Source organism: Pinus tabuliformis, chromosome 7 (assembly GCF_031772625.1).
Source record: "Pinus tabuliformis cultivar Carrire ecotype Pingquan chromosome 7, CPIR1, whole genome shotgun sequence".
NCBI lineage: Eukaryota > Viridiplantae > Streptophyta > Pinopsida > Pinales > Pinaceae > Pinus > Pinus tabuliformis.
Window position 1 is genome coordinate 1,802,706,048 of NC_142293.1, and position 25,564 is coordinate 1,802,731,611.

Genomic DNA, 25,564 nt, shown 5'->3' on the forward strand with positions numbered 1-25,564 from the left:
TAGCCTTATCTAGCTATCCTTCCTTTGATGCTACAGGCACTTATCTTCTTGTTGTCAACTACTTCCTTTGACCAACAGACTTCACTTTGTTAACCTTGCTTCTAGTATCCACTATTGTAGCACTAACCAGATCACTGAGCTGCTACAGCAGGCCTAATCTTCCTTTTCTCCAGGCTTGGTTTGCTACAACAATCATTAATATAACTCGATCAGCAATCACTCAGCTTTAGAGGCACTCGGCCCTCCATGAATACCCTCGGCTTACTCTATTTCTTGTCTCTAAGGCCCTCGGCCTACTAAATCATCCTGCGGCCCTAGACCTAGGGCTAGGGCAGTCTGGGGTCAACCCTAATCCTAACACAGAACAAACCCTTAATCACAGATGGCCATGAACAGATCTCAAACCAACCTCGGTCTGTACTATTCTTCATACGACTGCCCAGGTAGGCCCTACAGCCCTTGAAGCCCTCAACTAACCTTCAACACAGAATAGACTTCAACTTTCTTCTGCTTGAAAGAACTTAACCTCAGCTCCTCTAGAATTCAACTCAGCCTTCACAACAAAAAGACTCTAGACCAAAACTCCTACTTGGCCTTCTTCTTGGACAGTTGTGGCTCTCTCTAGAGCTCACTTGCTCCATACATGAAGTCCATCTCAATGTGGCTTCAATGGCTACTCTTTTAACAAGGCTCTGATACCATGTTGAATTTTCTACAAGATGAATAATAGAAACTGATTTTCTGATCTGATAATTACTTCCTAATGATCTTTTACAAGTTTATCTTTCTAGCCACTGATATCATTGAGCAATTATACACAGAAAATCTCAACAGTAATACAGTGAAAACAGAAAGATCATAAAGAGACAGCATGCACAATAGAGACAACAAATTTTCCTTGGAAACCCAAACTTGAGAGAAAACCCACCAACTTTTCTTCTAATAGAAATTGTTCTTCAGCAAGGTTCACAATTACATAAATTGTATAGAAATCTGTGCCAAAATCCATGCCCAAATACCAGTCAAACCTGGTCAAAGTTCCCGCCAGTCAATGTTGGCCAACAGACAAGCTTAGTCAAATTTCAGAAAACTTTGATCAATTCATCCTCTAATTTGCTCCTTTCTGCAACTGCTTCAGAAGATATGTTGTTGTGAGTGAGTGGTCGAAATGAGGATGTCTCTTTGTGTGTTTATAACTTTATACTTGTCAAATGGATGGGTTTTGACCAAAGGTCACACCCTTTCATGGTGGGGCCAATTTGACTTCTTGAGCCTACGTGATGCCCAAAATAAAATATTTATTTTATTTTAATTTTCATAATTATTCTAGGCCAACTTAGTGTTACGAATAAAATATATATAAATAATGTAAACAATAATAATCGTAAATAATGATTAGTTAATTGTGATTAGGTTGAAGAGGCATGTCTAAATGAGACATGATTCTTCATGAAGAGACACTTGCTTGGTATATAAGCAAGCCTCTCGTTCTCATTGTAAATCATTCTCATTCTTTTCTTATTCACATATTTAACATATAATATTTGTATCCTCATGGATATCTTGATATTCCAAGTCTTTTGGAGTAATTAATCTGTAGAAGGAACTTTGTTCGCTTCATTTGGTATCAGAGCAGTCGACCCTTTGGCCGCTTCACTGCTGCACAAAGCTCGTTCTCCGGTCACCAGCCCTTGGCCATCAATCGTCATCAACTTTGTTGCTGTCATAATTCAAGCGTTTCGCTACAATTTGGGAGTTTCTCCGTCGTTCATCAGAGCATATATATTTGGGAGTCTTGGAGATTCTCCATTCCTCCGATTCACCAAGCCCTTAGCTATTTTTAAAAAAAATACATAAAAAAAATAATATTTAAAATAGAAGGGAAGAGAAAAAAAAATTATAAAAAATATATATATAAGAGAAAATACAAAATTCAAAAGTAAAAAATAAAAATAAAAAATAAAAATAAAAATAAAAAATAAAAAATATTAAAAAAAAATTGCTTACCTGTCATCCGTAGCTGCAGTTGTATACCACCAACCCCAATTGCTTGCACCAGTTGCCGAGTCCACCGTCTCCCTGAGCTACCGCTGATACACCGCTACCTAAACAACCCTCTCAACCGCCATCCTCCGTCCATCCACACTACCGAAGCCCCGACCCCGTTCACAACTCACTTCAAACACCGAAAATCACAAACATCTATAGTAGTTGCACCCTTCAATAGCTCTGTCGTTTGCATTTATCCCTGCTGCCTTCCACAGTCAAATCTCTCACTGTCGGATCCACACGCCATTGCCAAGGCCGTGGTCAAGCCCATTTACGCAAGCAGGCTCACCATCAGTTTCGTTGCACTACTCCCGAACGTCGTTGTCCGCAGTCATCTATAACCAAATCCGTGACAGATGACCCTCGTTTTCGACCACGACTTCTACCTTCTCTGTTGTCGTTGTTGATGACCATAACATTCAAAATCGTTAAGGACCATCGTTGGAGATTTGAATCGATGGGACATTACTGCAAGCGCCTTCTATAAACTAGCTTTTCAAAGGATCGTGGCCGTTAAGTTTATTTAACACACCAAAAAATATATTAGATTAAGTGAAGTTTTGTTAAGGAAGGTTTTCCATAAAAGTGCAAAAGGAATTATTAAATTATAAATAAATCAAACTTACGAAGTAAGAGGGATCATTTATAAAATATTGAAAGGTTGTTAAAAAAAAAAAGATTCTATAAGTTATATATATATATATATATATATATATAGATAGATAGATAGATAAAAGGAAGTTTATAGAAAAAAAAAAGGGGTTCAAGTCATTAAAACCTTTACGTGACTCAATCTAAGGAAAATATATATTTTAGATAAAGTTGAAAAACAAAAAAACAAAAAAAACAAATTCTATATATAAAAGAAATAGAATTATATATATAAAAATAAAATAAAAAATATTGAGAAGAAACAAAAAAAAAAAGTGAAAAAAAATAAATATGGAATCTCTAAGTAATAAACAAAAACAATTCCAAAGAAATGTAGAACAAGTAATCACAATACTTAAGCGACAATATGCTGAGGAGAAAAAGAGACGGGAATCCCTATTCCATTCTCTACATCCATCATCACTCCCACAGAATGATGTAATCTAGTGTACCGAGAAAGTGCAAGAAGATCAAGAGAATGGCAAAATAGTCAAAATCCAGCAAAACAAGAAAGCGTTAGAACACGAACATAAAGATCTTGTGGATATGCATTACAAAGAAATAATGGAAAAGGACGAAGAAATTTCTCGTCTCAAGGACCACGTCGAAAAATTACTGGCGCAAGTGAAAAAGACTAAGGTCACAAAAAAAGAACTCAAGAAGCACTTATCAAAACAAGAAGAGGAAACTTTGCGTTTAAAGAACCTTAATAAAAATTTATTAGAACAAATCAGAGATCTAAAAGATGAAAAGCTTAAATTTCAAAACACTGAAAATAAAGTTGATAAATCAGAAATCAAAGAACTTTTATGTCTGAGAAACCATAATCAAAGTCTACTCACTCAAATTAAGAAGCTTGCATTAAAAGATAAGTTGGAACAATTCACTCAAGAAGTATCGAAATTTCTAATCGCAACAATTCAAGTTGAAAATAAGGGAACGAATACCGACCCAGTGAATATGAAAACTCACGAAGACAAGTCAGTTGAAGGAACGACACACTTAGATGTTGCAGTTCAGACAATAAAGACCCCCAGTGAATGTTTCATAACCAACTCTACAACATCTTCGCCAGAAGAAAATATAAAAATTGTCGCATGCCCAATAAGGGAAAATCAAACCAAAAAAGTTCCCTATCGGCATCTAAATCTTGAGAGTAGACAACTCAACCATGCTATGTATCGGGACCATTCAGAACAGAAACAACAAACTGATGTTCCAAAGAAGAGTAATGTAACCTCAATCCAATCCTACGATGACAAGTCGTTACAAGATTCCAGTGATCAGAATATTCCACAGAAGATTAATCTAGGATGGTCTGATCCCTTCTCAGTGCGACAATTTTGTTTGTCACTAAGAAGATCATATCAACTTGTATCGATGAAGATGACTATTATGAGATGAGAAGACATTCGAACCCAAAAAAGAGATCAAGCCTTTTTCATCGACAAGCTTTGAGGACAAAGCTTTTTGAGGAAGAAGGGAATGTTACAAATAAAATATATATAAATAATGTAAAATAATGTAAACAATAATAATCGTAAATAATGATTAGTTAATTGTAATTAGGTTGAAGAGGCATGTCTAAATGAGACATGATTCTTCATGAAGAGACACTTGCTTGGTATATAAGCAAGCCTCTCATTCTCATTGTAAATCATTCTCATTCTTTTCTTATTCACATATTTAATATATAATATTTGTATCCTCATGGATATCTTGATATTCCAAGTCTTTTGGAGTAATTAATCTGTAGAAGGAACTTTGTTCGCTTCACTTAGGAGGCCTCTTGGGATGCGGGATTACCTCCCAATGCTACACAAAAATCAACAAAAGGTCTGATCCAGTTGCAGATAATGGGCGACTCTAAAATTGTGCTAAATTGGATCAATAGTAAAAATAACTTACAAAATATGACCCTCTCCTATAATAGAATAATTAAAAGAATTAAACAGAAATTCCATAAAACTTTCCTTTTTACATGTTCATGTTGATTCCCTTCCAAAGAAGGTGTCTTTTTTTTTCACATTGCTACAGGCTCCAATAAGAATAAGCTGGATCCCAGCTTGGAGCCATAGACAGTTACCTATATGACTAGCCTCTCCCACTGAGGAAGGGCAGATTGAGACATATGAACAAAAAAATCTGTTTTAATTTCCAAGCAAATGATGTTTTTAAGATGACTTGTTTGTAAAAGCCTGAAATGGCTTCTTGTTAGAGGACTGATAGCAGACATTTTTATGATTGAAAGGTTTTCCTGGATGCTCTGATAAGAGAGCATTTTTGGAGTGCCATGGTGCACATCTATGTATATTCTGCATTTCTGGCTGAAATAGTAATTGTACAATCTTTTAAGTTTTCTCATAAAACCAAAAAATAAAACTTTTTAAATACAAAATCTACATGTATGCATGAAAGAATGGAGAGATGAATGAGTTGGAGAGGATATAAATTACTTGGTAATGATTTCACCATCTCTATAATTTTCAAATTCCATGTTTTGAAAAATGCCCCTTTTCCACTGACGGATTCACCAGCATCTGCCCTTCGAAAGTCTTGCAAGAGGACTTCAGCTTCCTTGCCTGCAAGCAAAAAGAAGTAAAATGATACTCTCACAACCTGCTAAAAACAAATAAAAGTTTGGAATGCAGATTTATATTCTGTCCGCACATATCTGTCTACTGTTAGCTTGAGCCTTAAAACAGTTACAGTCTCTGAAACAGTATTCTATAATATGTGTATTGCACATACAATAATTCTAAGCAGCGTTAAAGAAGCCCCTGTTGATAAAAGCATCTTAGGATAAGGCTGTGTAATTTCCCCATATAATTAAGTTCGACTTACATAAACGTAATATGTCTATGTACCTATCCCATGTGTCAAGCATGCAGAACTTCCCATTTGTTCCATCCTTACATGGGGTTTATGCTATAAACAACTAAGGAGGATTGCATTGCTTCACCAAAACAATATTTTTTCTTATGGTCCATCTCACCAATTACAGTTATAGAATCCACATAAATGGGAGTTACAACTCACTCTAATCTCGGGATGTTATTATAGAAATTTGGAGAATATTCATGCACATCAGATATTATATTACTAAGACAAATACAAACCTGTAGCCTGAGTAAGACGAAGCCAAAAGGCAAAATTGCGAGATGAAGTGATAAGAGGAAGCCCGACAATGACTTCAGTGATGTCCAGTAAGCTGCCAAACAATGACAACTAGGTCAAGAAGAATGTTATCTATATAAAAATAAACATAATTCATAAATATAAATACCTAGATTATAGAACTTAGGATATTAATTATTAAAAGGTGCATTACATAAAGAGATAGAATTATGTCAAAAGTCACCTTGAGGCTTGTAAAATGCCAAGGTTATATTGGAAATTGTAACTAGTTTCAGTCTTCATAATGACCTCTGTAATCATCAAATTATATATATATATATATATATATATATTGTATAAAGAGAGAAAAAAAAAATCATTTTATTCAAAGCATGGGTTTCATGCTCAAGTCTAGGTCAAAAGCATGTTCTTCGTGCTTCTAGGTCCTTCTAAGACAAAGGAGAATTCATGTCATGTATTATAGTCCCATTTGGATTCTTTGTAACAAAGGAAAATATTTATTTTGAGTCAAGAAAAGCCATTTATTCCTCCAAGACCAAGTCGGCCTAGGCAAGATGAAATCGGCCCAAAGGATGGCTACTCGACCTCTCATGAAGGCTATAAATAGAAGGAGAAAGAGCTAAAAGGACGACAGAAGGAAGAGGAAGTAGAAGTCTTTTGGGTTTATATCTTTTTTTGTCCACACGTGTGAAGCTGCTAGGGTTTTTGCGTAGCTGCTAGTTGCAGGAGGCTCAAATTACAGGGCAGAAATTCTAAAGTGTAGTTGCAGGGACGAAATTCTAGAGTGAAGCTGCAGAAGGTCAAAGTTTTGAAGTTGTCTTGAAGAAGATCTTGCTAGAGGGCTAACTTGGTGCTTGGTAGGATTTTGAGCTTTGGTTTTTGGGTCTTGGAAGTGTCATTGTAAGAAGATTCTATAAGAAGAGAAGCTTTCTTTTTGGGTTTTCTCCTTGGAGGGGTTTTTCCCTGGCTTGGAACCTATATCTTGTGTACTTTGTCTCATTGTGATCTTCATTATTTGGTAATTGCTTGATGAACAAGATATAATAAATAATAAGAAGCCAACAAATATCACAAGTAATTATCAAGATAAGGAAAATCATCTATAATCTACAAGTCTCTTGATTTTCCAACATGGAATCAAAGCTAAGGTGCAAGGAGATTGAAGATCACATCCTAGTTGGCACTATGGCAAGGGTTATGGAGAAGGCTTTCAAGTTTCTTGGGAATCTCGCTACATCCATCAAGGATTTCATATTTCAGATCACCTCCAAGCTTGCAAAAGAAGTGATAAATGGAAGTTTATTTTCTGCTTTGTCTGGGAATTTCAAGGACGAGAATGTATGGGTTATTAACACTGGTGCTTCTAGACATACAACAAGTGAATGCAGTTAACTCTAGACTTCGTCAAAAAGCTAAGTTGCACGAAACGGGGAAACGGGTACAAGTTTCCGAAACGGGAAGCGATACGAAACGCGACCTCCCCAAATTTTGGAAACGGAGAAACGCAAATATATATATATAGAAAATATTTATATATATATATATGTGTGTGTGTGTGTGCAATCATAAAGCATAAATGATACATTATAATTTATTACACTTAAACATTAAGATTTAATTTACATCACATTTACTCATGAATGATCACATAATGAAAATAAAAATATCGGAATATCCAAAAGCAACCTTTATTATATATCCAAATCTCAAAATCAACCTTTATTTATATTAATATATGAGGCTGCAAGTACAATAAAGACTATAAGGCTGCAAGAGAGAGATCCAAATCAGGATTTTCTGCATCCACATCCCATTCTTTAGAAGGGCCACTGTTGTATTAGGAGTCTCCTCCTACATAGTCGAACGACCTTAGTGCTCTTGATTAAATACATGTTTCATACCCTAGTACCCTACATGATCTTGATTATTGGGAGTTTCCCCTGCATAGAGGGCTTGGTTCTCTTGATTAAATACAAGTTCCATACCCTAGTACATGATAAAATCCAATGGAAACATTGCAATAATCCAATCCTGAAATCTTGAAAAACAAATAAGTCTGCTGGATTTTGAGTGAGATCTAAAATTCTACTTTCTCCATATGAAATCCAATGAGGGCGAAACCACTCTCAAACATCCTGAGTCATTTCATGGTAATGTTAAAAATTTAAGTAAAAGGATGAAAATGAAAAATAAAGGAGAATATCACTTTTACTTTAAGAATTTAACATTACCATGAACTGCATATCAACACTAGGGCAAAAATTCACTTTTATAACTTTAGACACACATCTAGAAAATTAAAAAACAAATTTGAAAAAAAAAATAAAAAAAAAACACAATTCAATTGGGAAACGCGGGCTGTACGGCCGGGAAACGCGTTTCCGGCCGTACTGCCACGTTTCCCTCAAATAAAAAATTAAAAAAAAACACAATTCAATTGGGAAACGCAGGTTGTACGGCCGGGAAACGCGTTTCCGGCCGTACTGCCACGTTTCTGTTTCGGGAAACGTGTCAGTACGGTTGGAAACGCGTTTCCTAGACGTACCAAACGCGTTTCCGCATTTCGTCCCAATTTCCAGTCGGAAACGCCCCCTCCCCCCCCCCCCCCCACGTTTCCTGCAACATAGGTCAAAAGGAACCTCCTCTCATTCAATCGAACTTGGAGACAAGAAGAGCTATCCAATGAAAGGAATTGGATCTACTTCATTGGAGCTTGTGTCCGGTGAAAGTATTCACCTCAACAAGATTCTATATGTGCCAGGTTTGAAGAAAAACTTACTTTCTATTTCTTGTCTAGAGGATAAGGGTGATAGAATTGCTTTTGTTAATGACAAGGTTTTGGTTTGGGTAAGGACTCTAGTATTGATAATGCTAGGGTAATTGGGATTCATGAGGGAACATTATATAGACTTTTTACACCTCTATCTCAAGCCCTAGTTCACTTAGATGTGAGCCCTTCTGAACTATGGCATAGAAGGTATGGACATCTTCATTACAGGATTTTTCCATCTCTAAATCAAATGGTCAATGGCATACCCGAATTGAAGCAAGAACATAAAGGGACCTAAAAGAGTTGTGCTCTAGGCAAGAATGTGAAAAATCCATTTGCAAAAAGTGATACTAGACCTAAGGAAGTTTTATATCTCACACACTCATATGTATGTGGTCCTATGGCAGTAAAATATTTTGGTAGGCATCAATATTATGTGATATTCAATGATGATTTATAAAAAAAACATGGTTATATCTCCTCAAGAACAAATATAAGGTATTCGAGAAGTTTCAAGAATTTAAGAATGAAGTCGAGAATCTGACAGAAAGAAAGATCAAGACTCTGAGCCCTGACAATGGTGAAGAATATACCTTCAAAGAAATTATAGTGTTTTAAAAAGAAGCAGGGATTAAGAGAGAGGTAATTATTCCTTATAATCTTGAACAGAAAGGCGTGGCTCAAAGGAAGAATTGAAGAATGTGTCAGGGCCACGCTTCATGATCAAGATCTCCCTCAATTCTTATGGGGAGAAGCATGTGTAACAGTTGTCTACTTGCAGAACCAAATTCCTCACAATATTTTCAACAACATGACACCAGAAGAAGCATTTACAAGAAAGAAGTTGAATGTGGGTCATCTTCAAATATTTGGATGTCCTGTTTATATGCATATTCCAAAGGACAAAAGGAAGAAGTTGGATCCTACCAGTCTGAAGGGCATCTTTGTTGGATATAGTGCTTCATCTAAAGCATATAAAATCTACATTAAAGAGGATCATCGTATTGAAGTAAGTCGGGATGTCATCTTTGATGAAAATGTGGCTTACAAGAAATGAAAAGATGTCCCAGTTGAAAATAATGAAGAAGAGGTACCCATTTTTGAGGATATCTCTAGGGACAATAATGGTCAAGATTTTGCATCAAATCAAGAAGATGTTGAAGGACCTAGTGAGCCTATTCAACAAGTTGTTGTTCCTAAAATCCGTAAGAGACCTACTTGGTTGAGGACAACTCTACAAGAAGCAGGACATACAACAAAAGTAACAGTCGGAGAAAGTAAACGACCTAAGAGGTATTCTGGATATGCAACATATATGACGCAACTCATTGAAGTTGAATCGTCCTCCTATGAAGAAGCAACGAAACATCAAGAGTGGATGAATGCAATGCAGGAAGAATACCAGTTAATTATGAAGAATAATGTCTGGGAAAGTGTTCCTACACCAAGTGACAAAACAAATAGTCACTTCAAAATGGATATATAAAATAAAGCATGTTGTAGAAGTGAGCATTGATAAATACAAAGCAAGGTTTGTGGCAAGGGGTTTCTCACAAAAAGAAGGTATTGATTACGAGTAAGCTTTGCTCCTACAGCTAGATATACAACAATAAGATTTCTTATCTTGTAGGAATTTACAGGGTAAGTTCCTCAGACAAAACACCAAGGAACACCACTCACAAACAGATCACAGATCAATACACCAATATTCATGACGTGGTTAAAACCCTCAAAGAGGGAAACAGTCCACGGCCTGAGCCAGCGTGACCACTTCACGCAATTTATTAAAAAAAGAATGAAAATTTACATAAGCTTCTCTCATGAACGATTACCCTACAAATGACCCTCCATGCTCTTTAAATAGAGATCATGGACCAATCGGGTGTTAAACCACGGATCAAGTGTCAGTAATACCGAGGAGAGAATGAACCGTCGGATCACTTCATGTCTAGAACATATCGTGACCGTCGGATTGTAAGTTACAAAAGTACCTAGTAAAGAAACACACTTTACCTAATTCTACACTAGACCAAGTTATACTTAACTATTTCCTATGTGTCGGAATATCCTAACATCCCCCCTTAAGAGCAACTTGGGATAGGATTGAAGGATGTACAAATATGACACAATAGGAGAAGGAAGGAGACATTAGAGCCTATCCCCCCTTAGTGACAACTTCATGAACTCCAACCATAAATCGAAGTTTAGTAAACTTCGCTTCTGTGAGAGCCTTTGTAAAGATGTCTGCAACTTGATCATCTGTTGAACAATATTGCACTTCAAGAACATGGTCATGAATGAGCTTTCTGATGAAGTGCATTTGCAGTTCAATGTGTTTGATGTGCTGATGTTGGACTGGATCTTTGCATAGTTGAATGGCACTTTGATTATCACACAAAAGTGTAGTCGGATGATGTTGCTGAAAGCCGAACTCTGGCAGGATCTAACGAAGCCACACGGCTTCCTTACTAGTTTCTACAGCACCACGATACTCTGCTTCTGCTGAAGAAAGAGAAATGGCACTTTGTTTCTTGCAAGCCCATGTAATAGGTCCTGAACCAAGAGTGAACACATAACCTGCAGTAGACTTCCGTTCATTAGGGTCACTAGCCCAATCAGAATCAGTGAAACCAACCAATAACGAATGAATGAATGAATGCACTGTAATGAATCCCAAACTGAATTGTTCCTCAAACATAACGAAGTATTCTTTTAGCTGCTTTCCAATGACTTTCATGTGGGTTTTGCATAAACCGAGCAATAAGGCCAACAGCAAAGGAAAGGTTAGGACAAGTATGGGTCAGATACAAAAGTTTTCCTGCAAGTTGACAGTATAAGGTAGCATAACCTTCAGGGGAAGTACAAGTGACTGGAAGTTTGGCTCTAGAATGAAAGGGAGAAGAGGTTGGCTTACAGTCTTCCATGTGAAAATGGCGTAGAAGATCACAGGCATACTTGGACTGGGAAAGGGAAATACCTTTCTTGGATTGCAAGACTTGAAGACGAAGAAAATAATGCAAGGGTCCTAAGTCTGTCATTTCAAAATTCTTTTTAACGTTGGACTTCACATGGTTTATAAGGTTGGGATCATTACCAGTAAGGATAAGATCATCAACATCAAGAACAAGAATGATAAGAGACTTACCCACTTTCTTGGTGTAGACAGTATTGTCAGAATGATACCTAGAAAAGCCAGTTTCTAAAAGAAAGCTATCCATTTTAGCATACCAAGCCCAAGGGGCTTGCTTGAGACCATAAATGGATTTCTTAAGCCGACATACAAGGGTGGAGTCTGTTTGTATAAAGCCAGTGGGTTGTTCCATATAGATTTCTTCATGCAAGTCCCCATACAAGAAGGCAGATTTAACATCCATCTGATGGACTTCCCATTTGAAAGAGGCAGCAACAGAAAGAAAAAGGCAGATAGAGTTCATTTTGGCAACAAGGGAGAAGGTTTCAGCATAGTCAATGCCTTCAACTTGTGAAAAACCCTTAGCAACAAGACGAGCTTTATGTTTAACAACTTTTCCATCTGGTCCAAACTGGGTTCTGTAAACCCATTTGCATCTAACAAGTTTTCGTCCCTTTGGAAGAGGAACAAGGTCCCCTGTATCATTTGCCAATAATGAACGATATTCTTCATTCATAGCTGTGTCCCAATCTGGATGGCCTGAAGCTTCTGCAAAGGTGTCAGGATCACAATTCGTTGAAGCTTGAGCCAGTAAAGAAGAGGCTCTATCAAACTAAGAACGTGTACGTTGTTGATCTGTAGGATCACCTGTAAGAGCACCTGCTGCATCTCGAGTAGCACAGACCTATTTTGGAAGCTAAGGAGCTGAAGGAGGATCCTGAGAAGGTGGGGAGGGTTGTCATCCTCACTGTCATCTTCTGAAGAAGAAATATTTTCAAAAGTAGAAGGGATAGAGAGAGGTGGCACATCCGTCGAACTAGGCTCGTAGGCCGATATATTTTCAGCAAACTTTACATCTCTTCTAATGATAACATTTTTGGACTTAAGTGGAATAAGTTTATATCCTTTGACATCTTCAGAATATCCAACAAAAATACATTTTTCACTCTTAGGTTCTAAAGCTTTATGTTTCTCATCTAGAATATGGGCCCATGCTTCACTTCCAAAAACGCGAAAGTGACTTACATCTGGTTTAATTGAGCTCCATGCTTCTTCTGGAGTGATATTCTTTAAAACCTTAGTAGGAGTGCAATTTACTATGTAATTTGCACAGTTAATTGCTTCTGCCCAAAAATTAAGACTAAGTCCTTTAGATTGAAGCATGCAATTAGCCATTTCCTTTAAGGTGCGATTCTTCCTTTCAGCTACACCATTTTGTTGTGGAGTATATGGAACAGTATGTTGCATTTCCATTCTCAGTGCAAAAGTTGATGAATTTGTTGTTAACATATTCTCCGCCATTATCAGATCTTAGCTTAAGAATTTGATGTCCAGATTGTTTTTCAACAAAGGCCTTAAAGGCCAAGAACATGTTAAATAATTCACTCTTGAGTTTTAAGAAGTATACCCAAGTGCGTCTAGAGAAATCATCAATGAAAATTAAGAAATATTTGTAGCCAGAGAATGAAACAACTGGAAATGGACAACATAAATCACTATGCACGAGTTGTAAAGGGGTTGAGGCGTGCCAAGAGGTACGTTTTTCAAAACTATCCTGATGATTTTTTCCGAGTACACATCCGGAACAAACAGCATCTCTGCAAGATACCATTGGAAGACCTGTCACCATATTTTCTTTAGATAGATTCTGAAGGGAGCGATAGTTTAAGTGATTAAATCGCTCATGCAAAAGTTTGCTCACTTCATCATTATGAGCAACAAATACCGAGGGAAGATTTGATGACCCAAAGTTGTTAAACTTATACAACCTTGTAGAATCATCAGCAATGCCAGTAGCAAAAATCTGTCTAGGATCTCTTAGGTCCTTAATTACAACATCGTGAGGTGAAAATTCAACGATTTTACCTTCACCTAAATGAGTTATCTGATATATAGATAGAAGGTTGCAAGATAAGGTTGGAACACATAATACATCATTAAATTGACCATTGCCTAGATGAACAGTTCCAATCCCTACAACACTAAGAGATCTATCATCACCAACATATATATTTTTGGTGTTACAATCATTTAAAGAAGAAAACATGGCTTTGCTTTTGGCCATGTGATAAGAAGCTCCAGAATCAATGAGCCACTCATGAGAATGAGAAGAAGAAGATACATCTAGTGCATAACCAGGCCGAGATGCTTGACAACCACATGCAGAAAGTTGAAGAGTGCTCCAAATGGATGTTATGCTTCTTCATTGCTACTTCCAAGGCTTCCATCTTCTTAAAGCATTTGGATTCTAAGTGGCCATCTCGATTACAAAAGTGGCAATGTCTATCAGTCTTCTTCCCTTTGTTTTTATTTGCCTTATCATTTTGTTGAAATGATTTTTCATTTTGAGACTGAAATTGCTTAGGACCCTTGTTTGGTTTAGGACCATTCTTTTTTGGAAACTGCTTCTTAGGATTCTTTGAATTTGGTTGCTGCTGGGCGGCTAAGGTTTTCTTAGAAGAGTTTCGAAGATTAAGAAGACCAAGATATAAGAGCTTTTCTTGTTCTCTTATTAAAGAATCACAAAAGGCATCAAAAGAGGGGGACTTGTAGTCTTGTCCTTGAGAAATAAAGGCTTATCTAGTAGAATGGAAGGTGAAAACAAACACAGAGTAGGCTGGTCCCAACTTAGTAAGAATGGAATAGATAAGGCTACCATCTTCTTTTTTAAGCTTAACACCTTCCAAGAGAAGTCTAAGTGTCTTGAACTTGGACAAAAAATCTTCAATGGAAGAAAAATTATTGGGGTCCAATGTAAGCAACTCATTTTTGAGTTGATGGGCTCTAATTTCATTTTTAATTCCAAAAATTTTAGTGAGTTGTTTCATTGCTTCATTAGGAGTATCAAGTTCTGCGATATGGAATCTAAGGTCTGGAGAAATAGACATCCCTATCAACCCACGTGCTTGATCTTACCTATTTTCCCATTTGGCTGCCTTATCTTCATCTTGAGGTTTGGTTTCTTGGCTTGAGGTTATTTTGTAAAAAACTTTACTTCTAAGTAAATCCATAATGTAGGACCACCATTGGAAGTAGTTGGTGCTGTCAAGAATAACTTGGCATGGACTTTCCATTTTAACAGAAATTGACGATGTAGATGCTGAAACTAAGTGTTCCAATGGAAAGATCTCAAAAAGTTAGGCTGATTCAAAACAAACAGCTCTAAAAACGGCTTCTGGATGAAGTTATGGCTTTTTGAAGAAAAGTTGTTGAATGTGACTCCGGAGGAGGCTTTTTCTGGGAAGAAGCATGATGTTGGGCACTTACGTATCTTTGGGTGCCTTACATATTCCTATGTCCCCAAGGAGAACAAGACCAAGCTAAAGCCCACTGCATACCAGGGCATCTTTGTGGGTTATAGCGAGACCTCAAAATCTTATCGGATTTATATTCCTGCGCAGAGGAAAGTGGTTATCAGGCGGGATGTGAAGTTCGAGGAGGAGAGAGCTTTCAGGAGGTCATGGGAATTAGAGTATCCAGAGTCACTAGACCCTCAGGAGTAGCTGAGTCAGTCACAGGGATCAGGAGGTACATCAATTACAGTGTCAGGTCCATCAGTGAGCAGTGGCTCTCAGAGTTAGGTGGGTGGTTCTTCGAGCAGCATGCAGGGCAGTCCACAGAGCAGTTCACAGGGTAGTCCACTAATGGACAGTTCGCACGGTACTTCAGCATCTACAAGAACAGATTCAAGCATGACGTCAATTGACAAGCCTTCAAGAGTTCAGGCTTCTGACGATGATGAGGATTCTTTCACTCCGATGGGAGAAGTATGCTCAGGGAAGAGGAAGCCCAAGTGGCTTCAAGATACCTTGCGCGAGGCCACATCAATTGTTGGACCAAAGAGACAGGTTAGATAGAGTAAACCACCTGAGTGGTTCTGTAGTTACATGGCATTGGTAACAAGCATTGTTGACTCTGAACCTTCTAGGTATGAGGAGGCAGCCAGCCAGCAGGTCTGGAGAGAGGCCATGATGGAGGAGTATTCTTCTATTATGAAGAACGATGTTTGGGAGGTAGTCTCGAGGCCTAAAGGTAAATCAGTTATTACTTCCAGATGGCTCTACAAGATAAAGCATGTTGCAGATGGCAACATCGAGAAGTTCAAGGCTCGATTTGTGGTGAAAGGGTTCTCACAAGTAGAGAGAGTTGACTATGAGGAGACCTTCGCTCCCGTAGCTCGGTATACATCTATTCGCTCCATTATATCGATTCCAGTAGAAATGGGTTGGAAGATCCACCAGATGGATGTGAAGACCGCATTTCTCAATGGCTTCATTCAAGAGGAGGTTTATATTGAGTAGCCCCAGGGCTTTGAGGTGCATGGGAAGGAGTCTCATGTATGCAAATTGAAAAAGGCACTCTATTGCATGAAGCAAGCTCCTAGAGCTTGGTACTCAAGGATTGCTACATACTTGCAGCAGTTGGGTTTCAAAAAGAGTGAGGTTGATCCGAATCTATACTTCATTATGGTGGGTGAGGAGCCTCTCATTTTGGTGTTGTATGTTGATGACTTGATCATCATTGGTGCAGAGAGACTCATTGAGGGTTGCAAGAAAGATCTTGCTTCAGAGTTTGAGATAAAGGATATCAGCTTGATGCATTATTTTCTGGGATTGGAGGTGTGGCAAGAGGACGAGCATTTCTTCCTGGGACAAGGGAAGTACATTGTGGATATTCTTAGCAGATTTCGTATGGAGGACTGCAAACCCATGTCTACACACCTATGATCACTAACTGGAAGAAGCTTTACGCTTTTGATTCCGAGTTGGTGGATCCTACTCTATACAAACAACTGATTGGTAAATTGATGTATTTGGTCAACACTCGACCAGATATATGTTTTGCAGTTAACACTATGAGTCAATTCATGTGTGAGCTCAGGAGAGTGCAATGGGTCGCTGCAAAACACATTCTTCGTTACTTGCAGGGGACTGTGGATTTTGGTCTGGATTATAGACAGGGTAATGTAGTGAGACCGGCAGGGTACACGGATTCAGATTGGGCAGGTTGTGCTTCAGATAGGAAAAGTACTTTCGGGTGTTGTTTTAGGTTGGGTTCAACAGTTGTGTTATGGATTAGCAGGAAACAACAGTCAATTGCATTGAGCTCAACTGAGGCAAAATATATGGTTGCTAGTTTGGCTAGTTGTGAGGCCATATGGCTTCGCAACATGTTGTTTGAACTTTGGTCTATTTGGTCAGGCATTGAGACCTTCAATAATTTACTATGATAATCAGAGTTGCATAAAACTCACGGAGAATCCAGTTTTTCATGACAGGTCAAAGCATATTGAGATCAAGTATCACTTCATTAGAGACTATGTCCAAAAGGGAGCTATCAAACTTGAGTACATTTCCACAAATGAGCAGGTAGCGGACATTTTCACCAAACCCTTACCACGGGGCAAGCATGTCTACTTCAAAGACAAGATGGGAGTGGTGAGGAACACTTTCCTCGATAAGAGGGAGTGTTAAAATTTAGGTACCAGAAGACAAGTGGTTCCCTAAGGCTTCGATCTTTGGCCTAGGGAAAAGTGTTCAAATTTATTTGTACTTTTCTCCTAAAGTGACTTTATAAGTGGTAAAGTCAATTTAATTTAAAAGTGACTTTATAAGTGGTAAAGTTACATTCTAATTTAAATGTGACTTTATTAAAGTCAATGAAGAATTAGAAAGTGAAAAAGTGACTATGGAAATAAAAGGCTATGTGGGTCTTTATTTAAGTGGGTGAGCTAAAAAATAAAAAGTGAGAATTAAATCCACATTTATTCTCATCCCTAGATCTAAATGAATCTCAACCATTAGATCTTAGGGTAACCCAAAAGGTCATTTAGAGAGTAAAAGGAGAAGAGAAGAGAAAAAGATCAATTCATTCTTTCATGATTTTTTGAGAGAAAGAGAAGAGAGAGCAAGGAGAAAATTTATGAGCAGTGAGGAAGTGAAGGAGAGCAGCGAAAAGACATTTCAGCAAATCTGAGCAGCAGCATTTATTGGCACGCATCTCAAGGCAAAATCGTACAGCAGGAGAAAGGCACAGAAATCGAGGAAGAGGGACAGCAGTAAGGGCATGAATTTTGAGGCAAGTTTTGGGCACGAATTTTGAGGCAGTCGTACTGCTGAAATTCATAAGGTCCGTACAACAGGTTATGGGCATGATTTTCGAGGCAAGTCATACAGCATTTAGTGTTGTTTTATTGCTGGAAAAATCTCTGTTTTGGCAGTTTGTTGATTGGCACGATTTTCGAGGTGGAATTCAAGCACGGAAATCGAGATAAGTTGTAATTTGTGGTTGCTGGAATTTTTACTATGTATTCAGTTTCTCTGTAAAACCATTTTCAAAAGAAAAAAAAGAGCTCTCAAGTTGATTTTCCCCAAGAGTTGTAGGGGGGTTTTTCCAGGGTCACATTGACCAAAAAACCAGTGTTATTTTTTGTGTGTGGCTGTCATAATTTTGTTGTGTTTTATTTCTGCAATTTCAGCAGTTGTGAAATCTCTAAATTTGTGTTTTCAGAAAAATATTGTCATTTCCAGATTTTAGAATTGTTACCATGCTTGGATTTAAAACTAAATGCATCGAGTGATAAGGAAAACTGATAACCAGAATGGGTGTTGAAATTCTTCACAATTGTTGGAAATACACAATGATACTAAGAGGGGGGTGAACCAGTGTCACACAAATTAAATTATTTTTCACTTTATTAATCTTAACATTGAAATCACATCAAATGGTCAATCATCAACACAATGCATGGACAAGAGATAAAAGTGGAAATCCAAACTTGAAGAAAGAAAATTTGAATGCTTTCCAAACAATGTTCAAATTATTACAACCACTTGTGAGGACGCTAATCCTTTATAAGCACCAACTTAGAAAAATTGCAGGCTTCAACCTGTCAAGAGGATGAGGGGACCAGTCCTCTATATGCACCAACTTACAAATTTGCAGGCTTCAATTTGGCAACCTGTACTTAACTTTGACAAATTTGTTGTCACTTCTCTTTTGACAGTCTTGATGAATCAGAGCTCGGCCTCCTCCAAACCAGCACACAGAACTCGGCTAGAGCTCGTCCTCCTTCAAAACTCGGCTTCTAGAACAGACCTCAATAGGACAGAATTTAGCCTCTTAGAACAGACCTAGACTTCAACAAGACTCATCCTCTCAACAAAGCTGAACTCAGCCTCTTTTAAAGTAGGACTCGACATCCTTCACGCCAAAAATCGGCCTCCTTTAAACCAGAACCAAAAGAGACAGAAAAATGGTAAACCTTCAAAAAGTGTGCCAAAAACCCTTCCACAGCTTGGTAAATAATTCACTAGGGACTTTCCAACTCTACTTCACTTCACTTAATGGTTCATGAGGTATGAACCTCAGATCTACTCTTGCTCAATAAAACAGAACTGAACTTGCTTGAGGGGTGGCTAGAAATGCTCCTTCTCACGCCTATTTATAATGCATCTGGAGTCTAGAGCAGGGCCAACTTGTCCACTAGTTGGGTTGACTTGTGCAACTGGCAGAATGTATAATGAATATTCAGAAAATCATTTCTCCTCAACTGTGAAGAGTTAGAAGGCATGCCATATGTTAGTGCCTGTTAGTCTTGCCAGTGACCAATGATCAAATATGCTCTTACAAAGTTGTTGATAGGGTTATTAGGTCAAATTGTTATATTTTCAAATAAAATTTGATCATTGGTTAGTTCTAGGTCGTTACTACTCCCTCCACTTCATGGTCCAATGCTATTTTGGTCGTGTCATTACTCATTATGATGAGTCATCAGTAAAAGTCTTGATCACCATCTCAGTCTCATCTCATGGTCGGTTTCATACTCCATTAGATGTCATCAATAGGTCGAGTCATCAAAATGATCAAAAGAGTCATGACATCACTTATGGTTAAACACTATGGGAGTAGTAATTAGGAGAAATAATGTGTTCAAGGAGATTTCAGCTTGTTTCGACATCCCATTCATATTTCATATCACTCCCTCAACTTCCCTCATAAATCCCCTCATTCCCTTTAAAATCCCTTTTTCCTTGGGAAATTCTTAAATCCTAAGTTAAAACCCTTTTTTCCCTTGGAACACTCATATTTTACATTAATTCCCAAACTCTAGCCGCATTTCCATTATTTACTATACACTTAACTCTAGCCGAAGTCCATTCTTTAAATAATAGTTCCAAACTCTAGTCGTTGTTCCATTTTTGCTTTAAATATTTCAAAGCATTCGTTAATCATATTAAAGTCCCTTTTATATATATCGCATCGCATTACCGCAATCGGCATATCATACATAAAACAAATAACAATGCTCCATACCCCCTTCCCGATGCGATTGCGGGATCCCGCATCGGACAATCCTGCAAACAGTCTTGCAGCGATATCCCACGTCGGACTATCCCCCATCCTACATTGCATCCCGCCTTAAATCCCTCCTCCCACTTTATATCCCGCATTGCAATACGTCCAGCGTTGATACCCCATCGATAGCTCCCAACAGCATTAAGACCCGACTACGATAACAATCCCGGCCCCTGGACCCCAGCGATTGCATTAACCTTAAGCCTCTTTCCCCCGCACAGTGTTTCCCCCGACTGCGGTAAGTCTCGACTCCCGGTTTTCGGTAGCGATTGCGTTTACAATTACAATAAGCCCGGAGGGATGCGATATATTATAAATTGGTTCTTAATAAAATATTGTGTTCGGTCCATCAGCGAAAGTACTATGGAAGAGTGTAAAGTCTTCCGTCCAGATGTGATTGCGATAAAGCCCTATGGATGCGATATTTTATAAATTGCGGTGTTTAAGTTTTCAGGTCCGCCTTTTGTAAAAAAACATGAAAAATCAGTGTTAACGCTCTTTGTCTATATTGTGATTGCGATAAGACAGAAGCCCGATCTGGATGCGATTTCGATGAGGGTCAACGGCAGAGGAAGAATCAGTCCCCTGGCTCACTTTTAATAGAAAAAGAGCAGTAGAAGGAGCCAGCATTGCATATTTGTTACAATAGTTCTCAGAACCGATTGCAGGAAAAATGGAACAGCATGCAGTTCATCAAACAGCAGGAGTAACAGAAATGTTCATTCAAGGCCTCAGTTACACCAGAACAACACCAAAAATCAGCAAAATAATATTTTAGTAGTTTTGATCTATTTTAGGAATTTTTGTAATAAATATTGAAGTTTGTTTCAAGATATTTTTCTGTAAAACATTGTATAAATATTTCAGATTTTGAAGTATTAGTTGTTGGACATCAGAGAGTGAAAGTTTTGGAGCTTGTACTCATCATCTTTTACAGGAAATCAAAGGCCAGTTGCAGCTATTATTTAGGAATTCTTGTGTTATGAGTTTGTGATAATGTTTTTCTTCTGTTAATAGTTTATATGAATGATAATTTCATCTCCTTTCCATATCTATGCTCTTCAGTGATTTTCCTAAGAGGTTTTAAACAGAATTTTTAAATTTAAGCTCTGTTTTGTTAGGAATTTCATGTTTATGTTACCTATCTTCTGATAAATGAATTCATGCTTGCCATGCTCATTTTGAATCTTTGTTTTTCCACCCTACACTACATCGACAAAGTCCCAAAGTATCACAAAAGCATACCTACCTTGCTCCTTCATATCTCTTGCAACTGAACCCTTGAGACCTGACCTAGTTCCTTGATTTTGACTCTTGATCCAACAAAACCTTAAAATATTTAAACCCTAGTGTTGTAATACCTAGCCTAATATCTTTTTCCCACTCCAGTCATATTTGGTTGTGAGCTTTATAGAGAGAACCCTCTCTGGTTTTGCAGGGCTAGCTGCTAAACCCTAAGTGGTTTGAGGTTACATCCATCGATCTCCTTTCTCAACCTTGGGATATTGTGGAGGATAACACCATATATCCTTGGAAAGGTATCGAATAAGCTTTCCAAGCATATATTTTGTGCCCCCATTTGAGCTAGATAATTGGAATAAAAATGCCTTCAAAAATAAGGTATCCAAATGGGGCCTACTTGGACAGCCTTTGACTTCATGAATAACAATTTTCAACATAATTAATGTCAGTTATTGAGCTGAGGAAACTAAGGAAATGTAAATTATTTGTTTTAGTGAATTTGTTTTAATTTCAATCATTGATCTCAAGTGGGTTAAGATTTAATCATAGCCATCCATCACTTTGGAGATTAGGGTTAAGGGATTTGGCTCATTGAGAAATTATAAAAGCAGGCCTAAGGAGAGGAGAAAGACACGATTTTGAGAGTGAGTGTGATACTCAAGGCTAAGAGAGGAAAGCTTACAAAAGATATTTGTACGGCAAGGAAGACACCCCAGCAGCTGATTTTGTAGGGTCGTGCCAGTTGTGGAAGGAGGAGGTCGATTTGGATGAACTGAAGCCTCACACGAGCCACAGAACCAGCCATATAGCATGCACAAGTTGAGCTTCAACTCGTACAAGGGGCCATACAGTGCACACAAGTTGAGCTTCAACTCGCACAAGGGGCTGTACATATTGGTGGAGCAACGCTGCTGCTTGAGGGTTTGTTCCAGAATTTTTCTGAGGGATGTACAGAGATAGAGATGCCAGAAAATATGTTGTAGCTTGTAATTTTTTCAAGGGGCCATTCTCCCAGTAAGAGAACCTCATTATTCTGATAATTAAAAGTGAAGATCATGTTGGCATTATGATACAAGTGTTGTCCTTGATGGCAACTCACACAGATGACAGATCATAGTGCAGCAGGTCAATAGCAAAGAGTTGATGATCAGACTACAAAGAATGAAGAAAGAAGAGGTTATACGCAGGTTCACTATGTACCAAGTCACGTATATACGCAGGTTCGCTATATACCAAGTAGAGTATACACGCAGGTTATACACGCAGGTTCACTATATACAAAGGCACGTATACACGCGGGATTTTTGATCAAAAGTCGCGTATGCATATGCACATACTTTCATGCACGGAAAAGCGCGTACATGTGGGAAATCTTATTTTTGGGTCCGTGGTATTTAGACCTATGGTTTTGGTCCTTGGTATTGCGTCCGAAGTATCGAACCCAGGTATTGGGTCTCTAGTATTGGTTCTCAATGGTTTTGGACCATGGTATTGAGTAAGGCCTAAGACTATAAAAGGAGAAAAAGATCATTAGGCAAATGAATTGAGCAAGTCTTGAATATCTGATGAAGTATGAGATCTAGTATGCAGGTTATGGGTTCATGATGCTTTGCTTGATCTCAGCTAAGGAGGAATCTCAGCGGTTGATGCTGAACAAGATCTAAGGATAGATCGGGATGTAATGGCTTGGAATGAATCATCCCTATATGGTTTGACCATGTTTATTCTAGATCTATATACTAACGCATGTAATGTTCTGATCTGGGTATAACTTAAGTTTGAAATAGCTGCAACTCATGGATGAATATTTATAGATGTATACGTTGGTTGACTATGATAGAAGCGCGTACATACGCAGGTTAGATATATCTAAGTAGCGTATACCATATGAGCTATGATGTTTGAAGTTACAGGTGTTTCTGGTTGTTGATGAGTTCTGATGACTGTTTACCGGTGTCAGTATTCTGCATATTCAGATTGGTTGATTATGTTTAGCTTCAGTGTTGATGAATGAGATCTATAATGGATCAACATCAGAATGACTTATCTTTATGTGATCTGATGAACTAGAACTAGCTGCTAACATACGTATTATCTTTGTATATGTAATGATCTTGGTATGTCTGAAGTCAGGAAGTGCATCGAAGTTATGAATAAGTAATTAATGACATATACGCTGGTTCGATTTGGTGAAGTTGCGTATACACACTGGTTCGGCACTTCCAAGTAGCGTATGCACTCTGATGCATGATTTTTGATGATACAGTTGGTTCTGAATATTGTTGTAGAGTTCAGTGTTCTGCTCTGTGTTCTGGTGACTGCATTTCGTTGACAGGGTTTCAGTGATTCAGTATTGAGTGATTCAGAGATTGATGATGCTAGTGTTGATTGATTGTGTGCTTCAATGATATTAATGGGTCTACTATGAAAATTGGATGAAACGTGGCCTTCAAATTATGGCGTTGTGCTTCAGGAGTATCCAATCTAAAAATTTATGAAACGTGGTACCTAGAGGAAGAAAGAGAAGGTTGTAGCCTTTTGTAGGTCGGCACCTACGTACTAGTACATCAGCTAGTACAAGAGCTAAGGGGGTGGTAGCTCCCTTCTAGTAGCAGCTAGAAAACGAGTAAAGGTTGGAGCATTTCAGTAGGCCAGCACCTACGTACTAGTAAATGGAGGCTAGTACAAGAGCTAAGGGGGTTGTAGCTCCCTTCCAGGAGAAGCTGGAGAATGAGAGAAGGTTGTAGCCTTTTGCAGGTAGCAACGTGTGTACTGGTATAAGACTCTACCAGTATAGAAACATTGTAAAAAGAAGTTTCTTATTAAAAATAAAATTGAGATGACTTGCAGCAGGTGGTTTTCACCCACATTGGGTTTCCACCTTACATCATGGTGTTCATGTGTGCTTCTTGTGTGTGATGATCTGTTCTATTTACTGCTCCTATTTAATGTTCATATGGTTAATAATGTTCTGATGCACTCATTAAGGATCAACTAACTGAATCATAAGTCTACTGGATATACGCTTGTTGCATTACACACAATTGCGTATACACGCGGTTTGCCTTAACTGAAGTAGTGTATATGAATCTTAATATGGAAATGGAAAAATTATATTGATTTGATAATACTGATTCACCCCCCCCCCCAGTATTATTTCCAACAATTGGTATCAGAGCAGATCCTTTGGTAGAAGCTTGATCGCTTGAAGGAGATCCATAGATCAATAGGAAAGAAGCTTAAGAAGAAAGCGCCTAAGAAGAAGAAGACATCTCAAAAGAGCTATGACAGTGGGAGAATCGATTGGGGAATATGTGGAAGAAGCACTTCAGAATGAAGATGAACAAGCAAAAGAACTATCAGGTATGAATTTTTTATTCTCTGGTGATACATTTATCCATCCATTTGAAGATGATGAAAGTGATAGCGAAACAACTGAATTTGTTCTTATGGGTGAGCAAGAAAGATATCAAATAGAGGCGGAATTTAAAAGGCTTACAGACAAAATTAGAGATCAACAAGATCTATTGAACAAAAGGGAATGTGCCTTCAAAGAAGAAGCTACCAAACTAAAAGCTCAACTAGAGGAAGGAAACAAGGTAAGGAAGCTATTCAAGGAAAAATGTCAAAAGTTGCAGGATGAAGTGACATCATTAAGAAATGAAGTAAATGAAAGGAGCACAACAATCAAGAAACTTAGAGAAAGATCCAGTTACTATGAAATTCTTGAAGCCACAATCCTCTTACTAAAAGAAGATCTTGAAGAATCAAATAAGCAAAATAAAGAACTACTCCAAGCTCTTGAAAAACAAGAAAACGAAGTTCTTGAATTAAGACACCAGTTGGAAGAAGGAAGAAAAGCTGAAGAAAACATGAAGAAGCAGTATCGTGAAAAGGAAGAGCAACTTCAGGTTGAGGTAAATATTCTAAAAGATAACTTAGAAGAAAAGGATAAGCTCTTACAATTTCAAGATAGTACTAAGATCTTGGATGATATTCTTAGTAGTCAAAGGTCTCTTGCTATCAAAACTGGTCTTGGTTTTCATGAATTTGTTGAAGGTGAATCTAGTTCACAAAATAATACAAGGAACTCTAATGCACAATCTGAAATACTCAACAAGGAGATGAGAGGTCAATCCCATCAACAACCAAGGAAAGAAATTTTTCAAAGAAAATCTTTTACTCCTCCGATGAATAATGTTGAATGTTATGTATGTCATAATCTT

The 25,564-nt window shown here is 37.9% G+C and overlaps 1 protein-coding gene across 1 annotated transcript in view; it reads right to left on the minus strand.

Moving 5' to 3' along the window:
- LOC149255559 (uncharacterized) overlaps positions 1–25,564 on the minus strand; it is a 161,269-nt gene that overhangs the window by 77,111 nt on the left and 58,594 nt on the right. Inside the window, exons 6-7 of the mRNA XM_089457248.1 lie at positions 5,820–5,911; positions 5,157–5,282 (exon numbers count right to left, since the gene is read on the minus strand). Of these exons, the coding sequence (XP_089313374.1) occupies positions 5,157–5,282; positions 5,820–5,911 (218 nt within the window). The remainder of the gene's footprint in view (positions 1–5,156; positions 5,283–5,819; positions 5,912–25,564) is intronic.